The sequence below is a fragment of the Aphelocoma coerulescens genome, chromosome 14 (assembly GCF_041296385.1).
Source record: "Aphelocoma coerulescens isolate FSJ_1873_10779 chromosome 14, UR_Acoe_1.0, whole genome shotgun sequence".
Lineage (NCBI taxonomy): Eukaryota > Metazoa > Chordata > Aves > Passeriformes > Corvidae > Aphelocoma > Aphelocoma coerulescens.
This window is the reverse complement of record NC_091028.1, coordinates 16409025-16428486: the sequence shown is the minus strand read 5'-3', so window position 1 is coordinate 16428486 and position 19462 is coordinate 16409025. Positions and strand designations below refer to the sequence as shown.

At 45.5% G+C, this 19462-nt stretch overlaps 1 protein-coding gene across 2 annotated transcripts in view; it reads left to right on the top strand.

Annotated features, from left to right (window-relative positions):
- The window catches only part of XYLT1 (xylosyltransferase 1), a 169439-nt gene that overhangs the window by 67308 nt on the left and 82669 nt on the right, over positions 1-19462 (top strand). For both annotated transcript variants that reach the window (XM_069029691.1, XM_069029692.1), the window contains one exon: positions 11513-12038. In XM_069029691.1, the coding sequence (XP_068885792.1) occupies positions 11513-12038 (526 nt within the window). The remainder of the gene's footprint in view (positions 1-11512; positions 12039-19462) is intronic.

The window sequence follows — 19462 nt, the reverse complement described above, 5'->3', positions numbered from 1 at the left end:
AGGAAAAAATAATCCAAGTGCCTCTTTACTTATTTTAATCACGTCTATAAAATTAACACGAACCACTTGTTTACTGGAAGCAGCCCAGCTCATGCCTTCGGCCAAAGAGTTAAGGATGATAACAATCTTGTTGCTCTTTCCAAGACATTCATTATCTTGGAGATTTCAACGCAAAGAGAAAATGTTGCCTAATAGATTCCTAAGTCTGGTCTTTTTAAAGTTCCTTGAGCAATTCGAGGAGCCAATAATAGCCCATGTACATTTTAACAGTCATTCAAAGCCTTTACTTTCAGAAGAATGTAAAATTTATTTGGGCATAAACTGAGAATCTGGGGCATAGACAGAGACGCTCGTTGTTTCTTCTTGATGAAGGCTTGTGCTGCTCAAAAGGGCACACAGGAATTAAACTAAGTGAAGACGACAGCTCGTTCTCGGCTTTCACCGCCTGCGAAATGCATCCTTTCGCATGCGGATTTACAGCAGGCTTCGGCTTGCATCAGATTTCTTCAGATCTGCTCGGCTTACATAATTTCAAGCTAATAAGGAGTAAGAAAGGGCCGCACTCCGAGGTGCGCTGGCGACGGTCGCTGCCCGTGTCCGGCGGTGCCGCCCGCCTGGAGCTCGCTGGGTTCGCGTGCGGAACCTGCTGGGAGCGCTCATCTCGGGCTCTGTGTTCCCTCTGTGCCCCAGGGCTTTCCCTCCGTCCTGTGTGCCGTGCAGCTCGCTGCACTGCTGCACTGCTGCTTGGGGCTGCACTGCTGTTCGGGGCTGCATTGCTGTTCCAGGGCTGCATTGATGTTCCAGAGCTGCACTGCTGTTCCAGGGCTGCACTGCTGTTCCAGGGCTGCACTGCTGTTCCAGGGCTGCACTGCTGCTTGGGGCTGCACTGCTGTTCGGGGCTGCACTGCTGTTCCAGGGCTGCACTGCTGTTCCAGAGCTGCATTGCTGTTTGGGGCTGCATTGCTGTTCCAGGACTGCATTGCTGCTCGGGGCTGCATTGCTGTTCGGGGCTGCATTGCTGTTCCAGGACTGCATTGCTGCTCGGGGCTGCATTGCTGTTCCAGAGCTGCATTGCTGTTCGGGGCTGCACTGCTGCTCGGGGCTGCATTGCTGTTCCAGGGCTGCACTGCTGTTCCAGGGCTGCACTGCTGTTCCAGAGCTGCATTGCTGTTCGGGGCTGCATTGCTGTTCCAGGGCTGCATTGCTGCTCGGGGCTGCACTGCTGTTCCAGGGCTGCATTGCTGTTCCAGGGCTGCACTGCTGTTTGGGGCTGCACTGCTGTTCCAGGGCTGCACTGCTGTTCCAGGGCTGCACTGCTGTTTGGGGCTGCACTGCTGTTCCAGGGCTGCACTGCTGTTCCAGGGCTGCATTGCTGTTTGGGGCTGCACTGCTGTTCCAGGGCTGCACTGCTGTTCCAGGGCTGCATTGCTGTTTGGGGCTGCACTGCTGTTCCAGGGCTGCATTGCTGTTCCAGGGCTGCATTGCTGTTCCAGGGCTGCACTGCTGTTCCAGGGCTGCATTGCTGTTCCAGGGCTGCACTGCTGTTCCAGAGCTGCATTGCTGTTCCAGGGCTGCACTGCTGTTCCAGGGCTGCACTGCTGTTTGGGGCTGCACTGCTGTTCCAGGGCTGCACTGCTGTTCCAGAGCTGCACTGCTGTTCCAGAGCTGCATTGCTGTTCCAGGGCTGCACTGCTGTTCCAGGGCTGCACTGCTGTTTGGGGCTGCACTGCTGTTTGGGGCTGCATTGCTGTTCCAGGGCTGCACTGCTGTTCCAGAGCTGCACTGCTGTTCCAGGGCTGCACTGCTGTTCGGGGCTGCACTGCTGTTCCAGGGCTGCATTGCTGTTCCAGGGCTGCATTGCTGTTCCAGAGCTGCACTGCTGTTCCAGGGCTGCATTCCTGTTCCAGGGCTGCACTGCTGTTTGGGGCTGCACTGCTGCTCGGGGCTGCACTGCTGTTCCAGGGCTGCACTGCTGTTCCAGGGCTGCACTGCTGTTCCAGGGCTGCACTGCTGTTTGGGGCTGCACTGCTGTTCCAGGGCTGCACTGCTGTTCCAGGGCTGCACTGCTGTTCGGGCAGCTCCAGCGAACGGCGCTGGCCCGGCGGGGCGCTGGCCCAAGGCCGCCTTTCCGCATCTTTCCCGGCCGCTTCTCCCGGCACATCCCGCTCTCAGAGAGGGAATGGAGTGCCGCCTGTCCCCACACGGGGCTTTTCCAGGGAAGTGTTGAGGCGTCCGTGGGGTTTCCGGGCTGCTGCCGTGGGAAGTGATGCTGCCGGCAGCTGGGCACAAGGACCCGGGGTGTGGGCACTTGCTGGATTTGCGTCTTTCGCAGCAGCATCGTGTCACTGAGAGAGAGTAGTTCATCAGGCAAAAGAGGATACTGAAAGTCTTTTCTCTTGGATATATAAAAAGCACCAACCAAAGGGCCAAAGCCTGCAAAATGACAGTACTTAATCTGCCCCCGTTACTAAGGGGGCACAGAGTCTCCTTTGTATTGCTTCATGTGGATATATCCGTCCTTACAAGCCATGGATTAGAAGGTGTTAGCTTTGAATCTGTGATACCAACAGTTCCCTTAGGCTGATTTCTGGCAGTGCCCTCATCCCTGCAGTTTATGCATCCTACGCGAGATCTTAGGCAGAGATTTTCTTCCTTTCAAACCCTTGCAAATATCACTCTGCTGAAGCGTTATTATGATGTTGTTGAACATCTAGCATTATAATTGTCAGGTGTCACTTTGATATTTGGAATGGTTGGCATAGTAAAATTACTAATGAGAAATACATGTTTTGAAAGATACACATAGCGTGATGTGTGAGCTATCATTGTGCTGTCTTTGCAAATGAAACTGTGTTCCAGCAATCAGAAAATTCTCAAAACAGTTTCTTTCTAAAGAATTACAGTGCATTACAGTAGTAGTATGTGCAGCAAGGTGGCTGTAGGTTATTAAATATGCTTGTAAAAGAGAACTCTCCTGTGTATAAAAGACTAAATCCTGTCCTGCACACCAGGTTTGAGATATAAAAACAGAGAGGGAAACCTGTGATTGAATTTCCCATTGACTCCATGAGAGAAAGCACCACTGAATGTGTGGAGTCACTGAGAGCTTGTCCCTGGAACTGAAATGTGTCTTTGCCTTTCACCCTATCACAGTGCTTGGTGTGACTTGATGAGTGCTGCAAAATCAAGAAAAAAATCCAAAGGGCAACTGTTTAGAAAGCCAAAGGTAGTAATCTCATCCTGCAATCATCCTTCCACTGCCCATTTAATTCCAATTAAGTGGAAATAGTGCCACTGCTGAGTATTGCCACTGGTATAATCCCTCACAGCATGTTTTTGACCAGTGCTGATGCTATAGAAGGCAACTTACCAAAATCTCTGATACATCTGGTTAAATTCCCACATTATCTATTTGTAGATGCAGATTTAAAGTTTCCAGCTCACTTTACATTATTTTTCTGGTTTAGAATAGCAAGGTATGAGGAAGACACAAGCAAGAATTTCTTGATAGGCCCCATTTTTCATCACTGTTTCTCTGCCTTCCATTTTTTTCTGCTCTAACATAATGATGTTCATTAAAACAATGGAGTATATTGTGATTTGATTTTTCTGCGTGGCATAGTCTATGAGCAGTGACTAAGTTAACATTATGCTGTGCTGTTCATCTGGTTCTGCTGGATATGCTGGGATATGATCACTGCCTGTGTGTGGAGGGAGTCCTTGTTTCTGACAACTGTAAGTGAGGAGTTGTGGAAATACAACCGTTGTTAAATGCAGTGTGGTTACAAATAACTGCTTTGACAGCACTGTGCTTACAGCATGAGAGGAAAGCTGCTCTGGGGCTGAAGAAAGTTGGGCACTGTACAGTCTGGTGTTTGGCTCAGATGTAGTCAGTATGTTTAGTACGGTACGGAAAAAGGGTTTGGTCTCCAAAATGAGTATCTATGCAAGTAAGAGAGGAGGGCAGTTTCCTAGAAAACTTTTTGATGTCTTTTCCTAATGCACATATTCTTCATGATCTTTGCTGAAGCCAGTAAAATGACAAGTTTTGGAACTTAAAGGTGCATCGTTTTTGGTATCAGAAATTTTTATTTTGCTCTATCTTTTAACTCCAGCACTCTCATCTCTCATCATGTTGTTAAAACTGTTCCTTTGTATAGCTCTGAATGAATTTGCAAGAACTGAGAATGCAGTACCACATACACCACCCTTGCCGGTGTGGTGCCGCGTCCCAGGCTGAATTTTCAGGAAGGCTGAACTGCTGGCAGGGTAGCTAAGGAAGTAGGTGGCAGAGCCCATAGTAATCCCCTGGCTTTTTCAGTTTTTATTTTATGAATGTAACTACTGGTCCTGCAGAAGAACTTTCTGTGAAGACACGAGCCAGTGTGTAGCACACCCACCAATGCAGCAGCGGGTGGCTGCTGCTCGTCTGCAGTGCCCCTGCAGTAAGCACGTGTGTGGGAGTGTTAATATTTCAGTCTCGCCCAAAGCAAGAGGAAACACGGAGTCCTTTCATTTCTGTGTGCTTGGTTCAAAGACTCCTTGTGATGCTGGGGAAAATGGATGTGAATGAATCCGTTTCTTTCAGTGTTGCTCATATTAATAGGCTTTGCTCTTCATGCTTGTTGTATTGTAATTCTGATTCAACAACATTTATCAGTAGAAGATCACTGCAGGGCCTTTAATGATTATAGTTGTTGGAGCTGATAGTCTGAGACTATTGAATAAGGTCCAATTACTTCCCGTTTATTTGTGTTGTTTTTTCCCTCCAAGTTACAAAATGTAATCCTGAAGTTCATTATTATTCTTTGCATTATATTCATCTAAATAGATTTTCTACCTAATTAAGGCTGAATACGTTTCTGCTAAACTGACTGTATTTTACAGGGGTGTTTCCATTTGTATGTGAGGGTGTCTTTGGTTTCTACCATCCATATTTTGATTATGTTTAATTTCTATAGCTGCCAGAGATCTATTGTGTGTCTCAGCAATTCACCCTGGGCTGCTCAAGATTGTTTAGATTGGAGTTAGAATAGGCCTCCTGATGAGTTTAGCTGGAATCTAGTTAATAACAAGTCACCAGGAAACAATTTCAAGTGTTTACTACTGCTCTGAAAGATATAAAATCTATATTGGCTGAATTCTGGATGAAAGAAATAGAGATGAAAGGAGGGGAATTCAGTTCAGATTAACCATGTTATTTTTTGATGGGGTTGGCCATTGAGAGGGGAAGGTAAAAAAATAAAAATGAAGGGTTGGCTGGTAATGGGTATTCAGTGTGGTTGTTGTGTCTGTATTTTAAACATGCAAATGATTAAGCTTTACTCCATTCTTAATTTGTGTTATTTATTTACATAACATCTCTTTGGGGCACCTTTGCCAAATAATGAAGCAGTACAATTTGGTGAGAAATAAAAACACAGAACATCTCACATTTTCCTTTCAGTATCGGAATAGCCACCAGGAAAAACAACCATGTAGATTTATCAGTTCTTGACCTTACCTGCTGAACTCCCGTTAATAAGCTGTGGGGCATTAATTAGTGTCTGCTGCTGCTCTATCACGTCTTTGCCTCACTGAGGGTCCTGTTCAAGGATCGCAAAGTATAGACATTATTATAAAAAGTCACTTAAATACCTTTCCCTTGAGAGAAGGCTGACTTCCTTGTAAGCTCCTTCATGTCTGAGCTCTGTGTTGGAAGGACTGTAAGATCCACCTTCTCTTGGAGAGAAGCTGTAGGAAAATAAACCTCCAGGGTTTTCCTGAGCTTCCTCAGAAGCTGCATTTTGCACTGTCAGGCCAGTCCTCCTCCATCTCTTTCCTAGCTTTGCGGTGAATTCTGTTTGAAGATGTGGTTATGCTGATGTGGATCCAGGAGGCTTAATAAGAGTGGTTATTGTTCCAGGACAGATGCTCAAGTGAGCAGTCTTTTGAGGGCTTGTTTGCCTGGGAGCTGAGCAGTGTGTTGTATCACGGGGTGGGTTCCACGGTCCACACCCAGGCAGAGCTAAAGCTGCTGCAGAGCAGAGGTGGGAACTGTTAAACTGTGTGTGTATGCAGGCAAAAGAACTTCCACTCTCTCAGGGAGTGCTGCTCTTCCTGTTGGTCAGTGGCACCGGGAGGGACCTGTGCCAAAAGAAGGGCTTGTGCCCGGTCTGGAGTCTTAATGAGATCCAGCGCCCTCTGAAAGGGAACAAAATGTGTGAAGTGGGGGCAGTTCCTGGTTATAAATCAAGTTCTGTTACGGATTGAATGAATTTGACTGGTCTGTGCTGTCAAAGTCCAAACTTTCCCGAGAAGTTTAAACTAGCAGAAAACAAAGCGGTCAGTTTTGGAAGCACTATGGATATGTTCTTTCACAGCTCCCTCTAGCAGTATTCCAAACTTTTTAATAACTGGATGACCATCTGAAATTACTGTTGATACAATATGGCTTTTTGTACAGCTACTGTGCTAAGCTGGAACAAATGTGAAAAGCTGTTTGGTCTCTTGAGGGATGCAATATTATTTTACTCCCTAATCTAAATCACTCTCAAAGTAAGTCATATGTTAGTAAAAAACAGAAAAACTCTTTTGAGGAGAGCAGCCAAAGTTTTGAAGCTGTTTTAATTCGATTTCAAACCAGAACATCTTCCCTTAATGTATATATGTCAAAAGGGATAAAAGCAACTTCTATTAATGATGTTTTCATGATGTTGTTTCTAGTGTTTTGGATCACACTGCTGAAATTGATGTTAAGGAAAAATGAAAATGGATGGTAACGATTTTGGAAAGGAAGGGGAAAATAATCCTCCAGACAATCACTTCCCAATGCAGATGTTCCACTGAGGGGTCCCCTGTGCACTTGGTGGTGGTCCATCTGTTACTCTGCATTTTGAAATGCCAGGTGTTGCAATAGTTTTGGGCTGGCTGTGCCTGTATCTGTTAGTGCTGAACCTGAAGGACTCATGCTTTTTCAAGCATCAGAATCCCCTTTTAAACCCAAATGATTGCTTTGTTTCATTTTCCTTTTACGTAACAGAAAGCACTGTGTTTGAAGCAATTACATCTTTTATCGTTGCTACTTTGCAAGTCAATAAACCTATTTTCACCTTTTGCATCTCCCTCTCTAATGAGAGGCATAAGTAATATATTCCTCACAAAATGTTTCTCCCAAGTCTTCAGCCAGTGACAATTAGAAGTACAATGTAGTTATTACAGCAAAACAGAAAAACATATGGAAATATATAACTACATTAACATCTGCTGCCTTTCCTCCATCTGCTGTCTTTGGCCACATTTTTGTTCAAACCTGCCAAACATACTCATTTTCCAAGGGTCTCATGGCACATCAACCACATCTTCAATTAAAGTTCCCAATTTCTTCTTTGTTTTGATGGCACAATGGGATGTCTGCTCTGCATCCATGTGGCTGCACAAGGGCTTCAAGCAGAGCAGTGGTGGTTTTACAGTTTGAAAGATGTGAGTGTGGTAGGACAGGAGACAATGGGGTGACCACAGCATAAAGTTTGTAGTTCTGGAGGCAAAAGGTTTTGATTTCAACTAAGAAACAGCCCTCAAATGCACAAACATAAGAGCAGAAAAAAAACATTTAATTGTTGAGATGCCATCCTCTGACTCCTCTGGCAATTAGAAGGTGTCATTATTGGAATAATTAACAAGCACTACAAAATAATATGTCACAGCTGTGATTAATATTGAACAGAAACTTGTTTTAATTATCTTTTCATAGTTCTGTTTAAATTCTTCTCGGTCACAGGACAGGTAAAATAGATGGTCCTGTGAAAGCTGACCAGGTCTCTGAGGCTTTGACATGTGATACAGATTTTGCAGCTATTCCCCACCTCTGGGAGCTGTTAGCTGGATCCTGAACAGCTCACCCAGCGAGTGCCTGTCCCAGCTCTGGGGGCCTCAGCTGTGTGTGATCCTGCATGACTGCCCAGGCATTGCATATTTTCACATGAGGTCAATAATTATGTGCTTTACTATGTGAAAGGAGGAAAAATATGTAGTTTTCATAGTACAGATGTTTGATTTATAACTGGTCCTCAAGGCCAGCATGTCCAGTACTTTGTATTTAGAGGAAGACCTGTGTGTTTTGTTGTTGCTCTGTGTGTGCATATGCATATTTCTGGTTTGTTTTGCTGTGTCTTTGAGGTACCAAGCTTTGCCAGAGGAAGAATATGAGAAAATGTTCTCAGTACAAAAAGACAGCAAATCCTTCCATGCTGGGGAGAAAATGAGTTGTCAGATAAACTGTAACTGTGAATATTTGCCATTCAGGGCTTGGTGGCACATGGTCCATCCATCTGTGTAGTATTTATAGGACTTTGTTGATAAAGAAATCGTACAATGAGTAACTTGTCCTGAGAAGGGAGCATTGTCTTATGGTCAGGAGGAAGTGCTCTGCACAACGCAGTGAGCACCTCTGGCAGGTGAATGCAAGCTCCTATTGTGTGCCTTTGAGAACTGATTAGGGTTTTCTTTAAGGTTCCCTACAAAGCCTTTCCAACAGGAGCCTTCAGCAGCCCTGTGCCTCCGCAGGTGTGGGGCAGGTGATGCTGGAGCAGTCCCTGCCTGCACGGTGTGGGCTCTCCCTTGGCTTTGGTGCCTCGAGCTGCATCCCTCAGCCACAGCCTGTGTGCCCTTGCTGTCTGCAGAGCTGGTGCACCCCACTCTGCTGATGTTTGGGTCTCTGCTGATTCAAATGCGCATTAGGTTCTCTCTCTGAAAGCAGATTTGAAATTGGTCTAGTGCTGGCTTTTTGTGTATTGTAAAAATTACCAGTCACATTGCCTGGTGCAGGCTGGTGGCAGAGGGGCTCCTTCAGGGGCAGTGGGAAACTCTGTGAATTGTACCTCATGGCTGTGTGGTGTATCCTGCAGTGGACACCCCACTGAGAAAGGGCTGCCTTGTTGGAATTTTGGAGCCATAGTCTTTAACCTCCTGCCTTTGGCACGCAGGATACAGAACTGTACCTGAAAGATTACAGGAGAGTTGTGACCTGGGCAACCCCAAATGTGTGTTTATGCTTGAACATGCTTGGCTTGGATGCAAGCAGAGGTGACAGATGCAAGTGAAACACATGAGGAGAGGCAGTCTGCAGGTGTGTGAACCTGCTGGGGTCTGGCTGAACTGCTGTGGGTTGTGCTTGCAGAAGCCTCTGAGAGTGTTAACAGGCTGTCATTAAAATCCATTTGTCATTACAGACAGCTGTGAAGTTCTTCCAAATTCTCTGTATTTGTGCCAGGTACAGCGAGCAGCAGCAGCTGCTGTTGGGGCTGTAGTAGGTGACAGCAGCGATTTATTCTATGGTTTCCTCAGTAGACTGCAAAGTCTCTGCAGAAACCCAGGCTTTCCCTCCTGAGATAGATGGGACTTCGAATTCCATCAGGCTCAGAGTACTTAAGCCCCAGACCCCGACTCTCTGCAGATACAGCAGCTAATACACCAAAGAGCATATGTTGTGTCTGACAAACTTTAGTACAACACACCAGAGGGAGAGTTTGGAGAATTTAAATCTGTGTGTTCAACAGGAAGCAGAATTTGGAGCTGAACTCAAATTCTCTCATAACATTTTAAGCTCAGAGCCATTTTATGGTCTTTTTGCATTAATATTATAGTATTATTTTTAGCATCAATGGCAATCAGTATGTAATTGGCAGTGATCTCATGCACACTCCTGGGTACAGACTGTTCTTTCCCAGTTTTGGAGTATTTGCTTGTTATTGCTGAACTGCAGCTTGCACACACTCAGAAGAGGCCCCACAGTCATTAAAACTTCCCTGCCAGGGCTCTTGCCTTTGAGCACTCAGCAGTTAACCTCTCCTTGTATCTTCTGAGAACCAGATAAAGTTAGGACAGAACATTTCTGCTTGTGGAAATCCTTCTCTTAGGCCTGTGCTCTGTGCCATCCACAGTGTCACACTTCATCTTGGAAAAATGGTCCTATAAAGTCTCCAGAGGTTTCTTTATAGCATCTTCCAGTTCCTAAAGCAGCTACAAGAGAGCTGGAGAGGGACTTCTTGCAAGGGCATGGAGTGATTGGTCGAGCTCTGATTGTTTTTCTACTTAAATGACCCTGTGTTTCTACAAAATGCTACTCTTTTCTTTTCCCTAAATAAGTAAGACTGAGAGAAGAAACTGCTTTCGTGCTTGCCCTTAAACGTTAGAATTTTATTTTAAAAAAAAATATTTCTTCCCAAACTAAAAATATTTTGTTTGTTTGAAAAATGTTTGGATTTTGGTTTGTGAGTTGTTGTCTGGTGTGGGTTTTTTTTTAAACTCCTTTGCATTCCTCTGTGCCAGACAGCTAGAGCTAGGTGCAAACTAGACATTTTCATGGAGAGAGAATCACTCTATTCACTCACTAAACAACCTCTTCTAATGAATAAACTATTCAAACATTTCTCATTGCTGAGCTGTAGAGGTCAAACTGATACTGACTCCCTGCATGGCCTGGGATAAGTCATTATCTCCCTCTCCTTTCTCTACAAACCCTGACTGTTAAATGCTTCCTCCCAGAAGAGGTGTGAGAAACAATTAGCTCATGCTGATAAAAAGTTTTGAATACAAAATGTGGTTGATAGGTGCTAAAAGATGCTCCCATCAGTCATCATTAGTGAAGCTGTCATTTCCCAGCCTCTGATTTTTGGTTAGGTGTTCCACCAGGGGAAAGGAAACAGGACAGACTCAAAAAGTCTATCAGTATTTTTACTCCTGTCTTCAGACGTTTTAATAACAATTCATCATCGAATTTATCTGCTACTGATCACTTCTGCAAACAGATATTTCCGTGTCCATGGGTCTAAAAATTGTGTCCCCCACAAGTTTCCACCGTTGGAGCAAAGGCAGCTCAACCTCACCCACCCCTGATGCAGACAAATATTTTACATGGTCTGTTCCTTTTCCTTTATATGATAGGTTTTGAATGTTACAACGTTATGGGCTGTGTATTTATCTAAGAGCATCAAGAGGAGGAACGTGGTGGTTAAGAGCTGACACCAGAGCCTGGCTCTGACCCTCCCAGGGAGGGTTCAAATGTGTGGAAACTAAAAAAAACAAAACAAAAAACAAGCTCAGGCTGTAGTCAGGTGCTGCTTTCTGCAGAGCAACGAAGCAGTTCTGGGATACCAAACTGTGATTGTTAATCACAAGGAGTGGAGGAAAGCATTGAAGGACCTGCCTTTGCTCCCTTGAAACCTGTGACTGTTTTCTCATGGATATTTAATGGTGTCAGGGTGAAGTGTCTGGTTAATCACTGCTCACAAACCTGTGTAAAACCTCCCTGCTCCATCTGAGATAGGGTTTGGACTGTGGCCCAGTGAGCAAGAGATGCCAGTGCAGGTGACCCCAGAGGCCTCTCAGCTTCTGCTGCTGTGAGCCCCAACACAGGGATTTTCTGCAGTGTGTTGGATTGTAATTGATCTATGTTTTCGTGTAAGAAATGCTCGTAATGCATGGGATGTGGCTGTTTCAGTAAGATGAGTGTAATTTTTCTCCCCATTTGTAGGACGGCTATTTTTCCCACCGACCGAAAGAGAAAATGCGAACAGACAGCAATAATGAAAATTCGGTCCCCAAGGACTTTGAAACTATTGATAACAGTAACTTTGCTCCCAGGACTCAGAGGCAAAAACACCAGTCTGAGCTGGTGAAAAAACCCCTTAGCAAACAAAAGGAGCACTTGAGAAAGAAACTGGAAGAGGAGAAGATGAAGGAGAACTTGCTGCTGGGGAAGAACTCCAACGAGGCGGTGCAGGTCAGTGATCACCCTGGGAAAAACAGCAGCGTCAGCAACAATCTGAAGGAGATTGACAGGTCTCCCAAACAGCATCTTTTAAAAAAAGTGGAGAACAGTTCCCCCGAGCTGAAATACGACCAACCAGCCCGGTGTGAGGTGACGGGCAAGGAGGCCGTGTCAGCCGTGTCCCGGGCCAAGTCCAAGCAGTGTCGCCAGGAGATCGCCGACGCCTACTGCCAGCACAAGCTCGGGAAGCTGATGCCGGAGCAGGTGACGCGTTTCTGTGCCCTGGAGGGTAAGTTGGGAGATGGAGAAGGAGAAATGACAGCTGTGTTGGGGGAAGCATTCTGTGCAGTTGGAATGGCCCTTCTGATGGCAAAAACGGCTTTACTGCAGGAATGTGTAACGGACTCAGTCTGGGAAAACAAGGGAGGCTTTGAGGGTGCTTTTAACAGGGAATTATACGGATGTCTCAAGATCCTTGGTGGGTTCCTGTAGAATTCACTTCCACCAGATTTTTATTGCACAATGTGATCTAGGTATTCAGATGCTACTCCTGCTCTTTCAGTTCTGAATCTATAGACACTGAGAAGTGTAGTCAAAGTCTTGTTATGCTGTGCAGGAGTTGTGTGCTTTTGGTAGTCAGAGAACAGCCAGTGTGAATTTTGGAGCTTTATGCTAACCAATAGATGAGTGGCACTGCTGTTATGGCCGTATGGCTATTTTCCTGTCACAGTGGAGTCCTAAGCATTTTGATAAGCCAGGTAATAATCAGAAGTATAGTAAAAAAAATTCCAAAAGCACAGGGAAAATCCAATTTTGTGGCTGACTTCTATTTTTAATGTTCTTGAATCAGCAAAAGTTATTTTTAAAATCACTGCTGGAGAGTCAGTTACCTCTGCTGGCCTAAGCCAAGCTTTGATTTGTTGTTTTGGTGTCTCCATGTCCTCAGATCACGAGTTACCTCTCAGCTTGCTGTCAGCTTGCATGTCCAAGCTGACCTTTTTCTACTTTTCAAAGAGTGCTTCATGTGCCACCATTCATCCAGCTGTAAACTCTCTGTAAAGTGCCTTTAAAAAAAAAGTAGCATTGATCAGTTGATCAAAGTGGTTATCGATCAAGGAGCAGCGTTACCCACAGCAGCATTTGTTTACACAACAGCCCAGAGTCCCCACCCTGTAACTGGCACTTCCAGCCCCTGCACAGAAGGATATGCCATGTCTTTGTCCAAGCTGAAAGTGCAGAGGGAATTTATAAACTAGGGAATGGGTCTTGCTTTGAGACTGTAGAATAAACATGGGGATCCATGGGAACCAGGGGGTGTTTAGTTCCTTTCATTGAGAACATCCTCTAATGGCTTGTTTGCTGCATCATCACAAAGCAGTGGTTAGGGTGATTTCAGTGTGGTAGAGAGAAGGATAGTCTTGCTGTTACTGAGATTAGGAGGTTAAATTTCCTGTACAGACAGTGAAAAAGAGGAGCTGCCCCAGAGAATGTATCTAAAAAAGCACATCTCCCTGTAACAAGATTCATAGGCTTTTAATTTAGAGAGGGTGCATCTTGCCAGGATGAATAGTCTGAGCACCCCCATTCCCCACCCCAGCGCATCTGTGACTGCTTTGTTTTGGTTTTTTACCATGTCTCTTTTGGTGTTTTTTCTCCCTTTCTTATCATGGTAATACTCCAAATTGTTAAGCTGGGTGGGCAGGCACTGGGAACAAAGAATTAGTGGAGCAGGCAGAAGACATGGTGTTCAGTGGGAAGAAGGGAAGAGGGACAGTAAAGGCAGCACAAGTTGGAGGGAAGATAAGAGAACAGTAGAGAGTTAATGACTGAGCAGAAGCAGACATCAGTGACAGGATGAGCATCAGCGAGTACTGCTGGGCACTGCTGAGGTGCCACTGGTGGAATCCACTGTGATAAGCATGTCCTTGCTATTCCTTCCCTCTCCTTCCCCCTTCTTCCCTCAGGGCAGGGCAGTCAGCTCCGCTCTGTGAGAAAGCTGAGGGAGGTCAGCACCTTGCAGACACTGTCCTACACTTTTGGGATCAGGGACGTGTCTTAGTAATGGGATCAGTGCTGTAAATCTTGTGTAGGTAAGTGGATCCCATACACAAATATGCAAGGGGTATCCTGGCCTGAGCTGGAAGGTGTAGTGCCGTTAGTGTGGGCAGACACTGCAGCTGTGCAATTTTGTACACACCTCTGATTCCATGCCCTGCTTGGCAATCTGTCTCCCAGGGATGCAGGGTGAGTTTCCAGAAGTTTTAAACAACTGCCGTCCTTAAAAACAGGTTTCTCAAGAAATATTTATGGCTTCTTTTTTAAATACAGGATTTCTCTTATGCCCTGCCGTCAGGATAACAGTGTGGTCTTAGAACACTTTACACTTGAAGCCTTTCAGCATGTATGTACACTGCACATTGGTATAAATGCTTCCATTGTAATGTCATAGCAAAATTCTTAGGAAAACTGAGTGCTACAAAATAGGACTAGAAAAATGAAGAAATTGTCTAAATATGATATATTTATAAAAAAATTCATGTGGTATGGATATATACCACATTTAAAAAATTAGGTGTAAAAGGACTGTGTCTAAAATTTTTAGGTTTTCTAAAGCTAGAGTTTAATTTAGTTTTTTGAGTGGTGACACTTGTTTAAAAAGAATAATTGAGAGACATGTTAACCTAGCCAGATGGATACACCTGGAAAATGTTGACTTTTCTTTGCCTCAAGGTTATTTCCTCCTGCCCATGCTGACAGCTGAAGTTAAGCACTTCAACTGCCAGATTTCCTTGGCAGAAGCTCTGGACATCCTGTGTTCCATACGAGGTTGCTCTGGGGCAGATTGGGGAGCTTTGCTGTGGGGAAGTGGCAGTGCAGCAGTGTTTGGCATGGGGCACGAGTCGCTCATGCAGGAAGCACCAGTGCACGAGGAGACGGGGTCATCAAACCTACGGAGGAGATCCAGACCCTGAAGTCATTTCCCAAATGTTTGAATACAGAGCTGTCAAGACAGACAGAGGGGAACCCCAAAACTGAAAGCACCCAGTGCCTACTGGAAGGCCTTATATGTGTATAACTTGGTAGGTCCCTTGAATTTTATAGCCCTTGATAAAGATACATGGTCTGAGTTTCAGTGTGTTGTGGTCCCAGATCTCTCCTCCCACTGTAGAACATAAATACTGCTGTTCTTCACTCCCAGAGTGACTCCATCCCTCATGAAGCACCCTTTGAAAGGTGCTTCATGAAAGGTGACTTCATTAACTCTGGAGGTCCTTGGGAGGAGTTGAGCTTGGTTAGGTGTTTGTGAAGTACTGGACATCAGCTTTTGAGGATGTAAGACACCCCATTGTTAGGATTGCTGGTAGGGGGAGATGTGGGTAGAGGCCTTGGCACTTTATGTTTTAAAAAAGCGATCTGGTGGTTTTTAGCAACAGTCAGACATCTGGGGTCTGAGTCTGTGTATTCAGCATGTGAGTGTTGTTCCCTTCCATTTGGTTTGAACAAAGGTTTCCTGTCTGTTTCCAGCAAAATTGTGAAGTATAAATATTTATGCATTGGAGCAGCACATTCATCCATTATCCCAGCATATAAACGTGTTCCCAGTGCTGTGGTTTCCATTGAGATGTCATCCAGTGTTTAATCCCCTTGGATCTTGTCTCAGCTGATCAAAACCATGATGTTGCTAAGTGTAGCTATCAATCATGGACAGGACTCCATCCAGCTGGATTGTCATAAATGTTAAGTGATACATTCACTTCAGTGGTTATCAATGAGAACAGGATCATACAAGCCGTTTCTTTTTTAGGTATTTTATTGTTTCCAGAAGCAGCAGGCAAAGGAAGTTGATCATAAGGATCTTCAGTGATAAGAGAAAGGATTGTTAGAACCAAGAGCGTGGTGTTCCCAATCTGACGTGCAGGTGTTGTTTCCGTGAGGGCTGCAGTCCCTCTGAGGGCATTGCTGCTGAAGCAGTGGAACAGGACATGGCACCTTCACCAGTTACCTGACTTGCAGAGCAGGTGAGCTGGCATTTCCCTGCAAGCTGGTCCTAAAAACATGCCACAAATGCTATGGCACAGGAGATGGGTGTCAAAGGCTTTAGGTGCAGCCTTACCCAGTCACGGCTGAGATCAGGGCAACGGGCAGCTTGCAAATCCTTCACTCACAAGGGAATGTTGGCCTTCGTAGAAGTGTGTTCTGGGGAAAACGCATTCAGCAAATGTAAGAGGGGAAGTGTAGGTTCAGCACAAGGTTAGATGAGGAAATAGCACATCCAGTCCTGTGCAGGTGGAGGAGAAGATACAAGGGAGACAGACGTCCTTTGGGGAGCTCCTTTCTTCTCAGGAGATCAGCAACCTGTGGACAATGTGGCAGATGTTTCCTTGCTGGGGCCATGTCTGGCCTAGTCCTGTACAGGCCAGACTACAGACAACGATTCTCCTGGTGTGCCAGACTGTCTTCTGCTCACCAAAGCTGTCAGTGGATGTGCAGCAGCTGCCTCTCTTCTTTGTCCGTCATCATGCGTGGTCCTCCTCTGGTGCAGAGGTACTGGGAAGAAGCAGAAGTTTAAAAGAGAATTCTTGGCTCTGAAATACCCATCACTCTGTACCTAGACAAAATCCCCTTGGACAGAGCACGAGTGACCTGACCTGTGCCACGTTACCCCCCGCAGAATCCACTGTTACTGTGGGCAGGAGCACAGTCCCAGAACGGCCACTGGCACCCTGCCCAACAGCAATGGGCAGCAGTGCAACTGCAATTACACCACTCCCCATTTCAACATGGTATTGAAGTTGTGATTTCTGCTTACTGTCCTCCTCCTGAGATGGAAAAAGCCCAGCTGCTGGCCCAGTGGCTGGATTCCATCCCCAAGTTCTCTGGTTTTCCCTTCCATGTGGACCATGGCAGTTTGCAGCTCTGTACCCCTTGCCTTGGAGGGTTGCTGGATGGACATAGAGCACAATTCCTTCTTGGGCACTGCCACCAGGTCCAGGAGTCATTGCAGGCACTGTCCCAGGTGGTATCTGCACCAGGCCTCCTCTGGGCCAGCCTCTCTCAGCTGCCATATCCCCAGGGCAGACTCTGGCCTAATCCTTATTAATTACCCAACTGGCTTTATTCTTGACCCAGACCTGTGGCACTAGATAGATCAAAGGTACACAGCAGGGTTTTTTGAGAAGTGTTTTCTAAGATGTATTTCTAACAAATGAAAAGTCCATTGGAAAGCAAAGAGGCTCAAGTGATCCTGATTTATTTCCCCTGGGCTTTTCTGTTGTCTTTTCTTAGTTTTTCAGTAAAACAGGTTTTCCGCTACCTTCATCCCTGTGGGGTAAACCCAACTTATAATAAAGTAGGAAAATAATCAAGCTACCCTCATTCAAAATCATTTATCAGCACTGAAAGAGTTTTTTGCAGATCAGACTTCCTTCTCCCTGGTTGCTTATTGATAATGCTGCTCTGGCACACTGAAGCAAGTGCTTTCAGCTTCTTAGAGGCTGCTGGGAAGAAAATTTCCCATTTTATTTTAGAAAACACAACCTGTTGGTTTTCAAACTGAGAGAAAAGGGCTCTGGAGCTCTGCTTACCGAATAACACACAGGTAATAGCAATCTGAATGTCTACAATGTTTTGGTCTGACAGCTTCAAAGCACTCAGCAGAAAGAGGTGTGGTTTGCAGGAAGGGAGAGGATAAGCCACTAAGATGCCAAATACTTGTGGGGTGGAGCAGAGCTGTTCTTCAAGGCATGGAAATGAAAGCATCCTCTACAGAATTTTAAAAGCATGGGAGCTGTAACGAAGCAAATAGAGGATTTCATCTGCTCAATATGCATGTGTGCACACAGTGACACATAAATGCGTGGTTTGTTTAGCTTTTAAGGTTTTGGCAGTGCATTTTTGGACTCACTGGGTTTGATCTACAGATCATTGAACCTCAGATTTATCTTTTTCTGCTGGTTTCAGGATTCCAAATGGCATTGGCTGCTGCTGCTTTCCTGTGTGTTTGATCTGTTAGTGTGACAGAATCACTGTGGTGAGCTCTACACGGTTTAAGGAGCATGTAAGAGCCACTGCACTTGCAGCCCAGACAGCATTTTAATTTGCTGCACCACAGATGACTCTGGTTGCAGTAAATTTACTGTGAGTAGACTAATTGCAAAATAACCCTAATTGAGTAGTTATCAGCAAACAACATCCTGTGGAACAAAACTGCTTACAATTAATAGCATTTAAGCCTTGCCCTGGTATTCTGCAGAACGCTAGGATGTAATTACACCGTGTACAGAGATTGTGTTGTGTTCTGGAAACCATGTTTCCAGCACTGCTTTCATTATAAAGGACCATTTCAAGATTCTGTACTTGCATTTTAGGCAAAATGAATTTATGAAATAAGTGACGTGTCTCTCCCCTTACGTGTGTGAAGCAGAACCAACTCTAATAAAATCAGTGAAGCTGTGGCACTGTCAGGAGAAAAATGAGATCTCAGGAAGAGTGTATGTTGCCAATGATTCTCAGATTAACTTTTATTATGGCCACGTGCAAGTTTGGATAGTTAAAAGTGGGATGTAAGGAATGAAAAGATACTCTGTTGTTCTGGCTGAAGATGGGCCCTACTTCCTGGCATGGATGGGGAATGCAGTCTCTCTCCCATGTAAGTGGTGGCAGTGTGTGTCAGTGCACGGGCCCAAAGGGCACACAAGCCCCTGTCAGCAGTCTGGACGTGCAGGCAGCCCCTGGCTTGCTGTTGGGTCACTCTGGTCATTTGAAGGGACTGATGAGGCAACCCCGCTGTAAGAGCTGACAAAACACTCACCCCTGCTCACAGCTGATCTCTTCCCTGGGCAGAGGGCCAAATGGATGAATTATCCTTAGAAACTGGATCTGGCCAGTGGGTCAGAAACTGGACAAGTTTCTTTACCAAAGGAAGATGTGTGTACATCTTGTAAGGGAACTGGAATTGCTAGAAATGTCCTTGTGGCATCCTGAAGTAGGGTGACACTGTTTTGCCACCTCTCTGCATCTCTGGGGACAGCTGCACTGTAGAAAACAGGGGACTGGTGTTTCTCAGGGATGTGTGAGATTGTGGCATTGCAGAGCTGAGGGCTTCTTCCTCCAAAAATAAAGCTGTGATGAGCACAGGCTGGCTCTGTCAGTGCTGTCTTGCATAGACAGCTTTGGTTTTAGAAGAAATTCAGTGAGGGGAAAGCTGTTGGGTGTCTGCGCCAATTAATCCTTTCATTTAAATACAGATAGCTCCTGTCTAGATCATCCTCAAGTTTAGAAGTGGGAGAATGAAATCAGCCTGATGTTCCTCTTGTTTTTTTCTCCTGATGCTACTGTCTGGTCACCTGTGGGTCTGGAGGCTGCAGACTTGGTCCCTGAGAGCAGACTTGCAGAAATCATCTGGCACATGACATCTCAAGGAAATGCTGGGTGCAGTTCATGACACAAGGAGTGGGGGGCAGAAGGGATGGAAAATTTATGGTCAGCAGTCTCCTAGTTCTCACCAAGCCTCTGTTTTGGAAAATGTTATCGTTTTGTGGAGCATTAAAGGAGGAGCGTGGGCAAGCGTGGGAGAGGATAATGGCTGAGTATGTCCTTGCTGCAAACCTCCTGGGAGGAGAGCGCGAGCGTAGCAGAAGCTGAGTGAATATTTTGATAAAGATTACTGTGTGTGTAGAGAGATGGAAGAAAAGTACTTAAGTACTCGTTAGT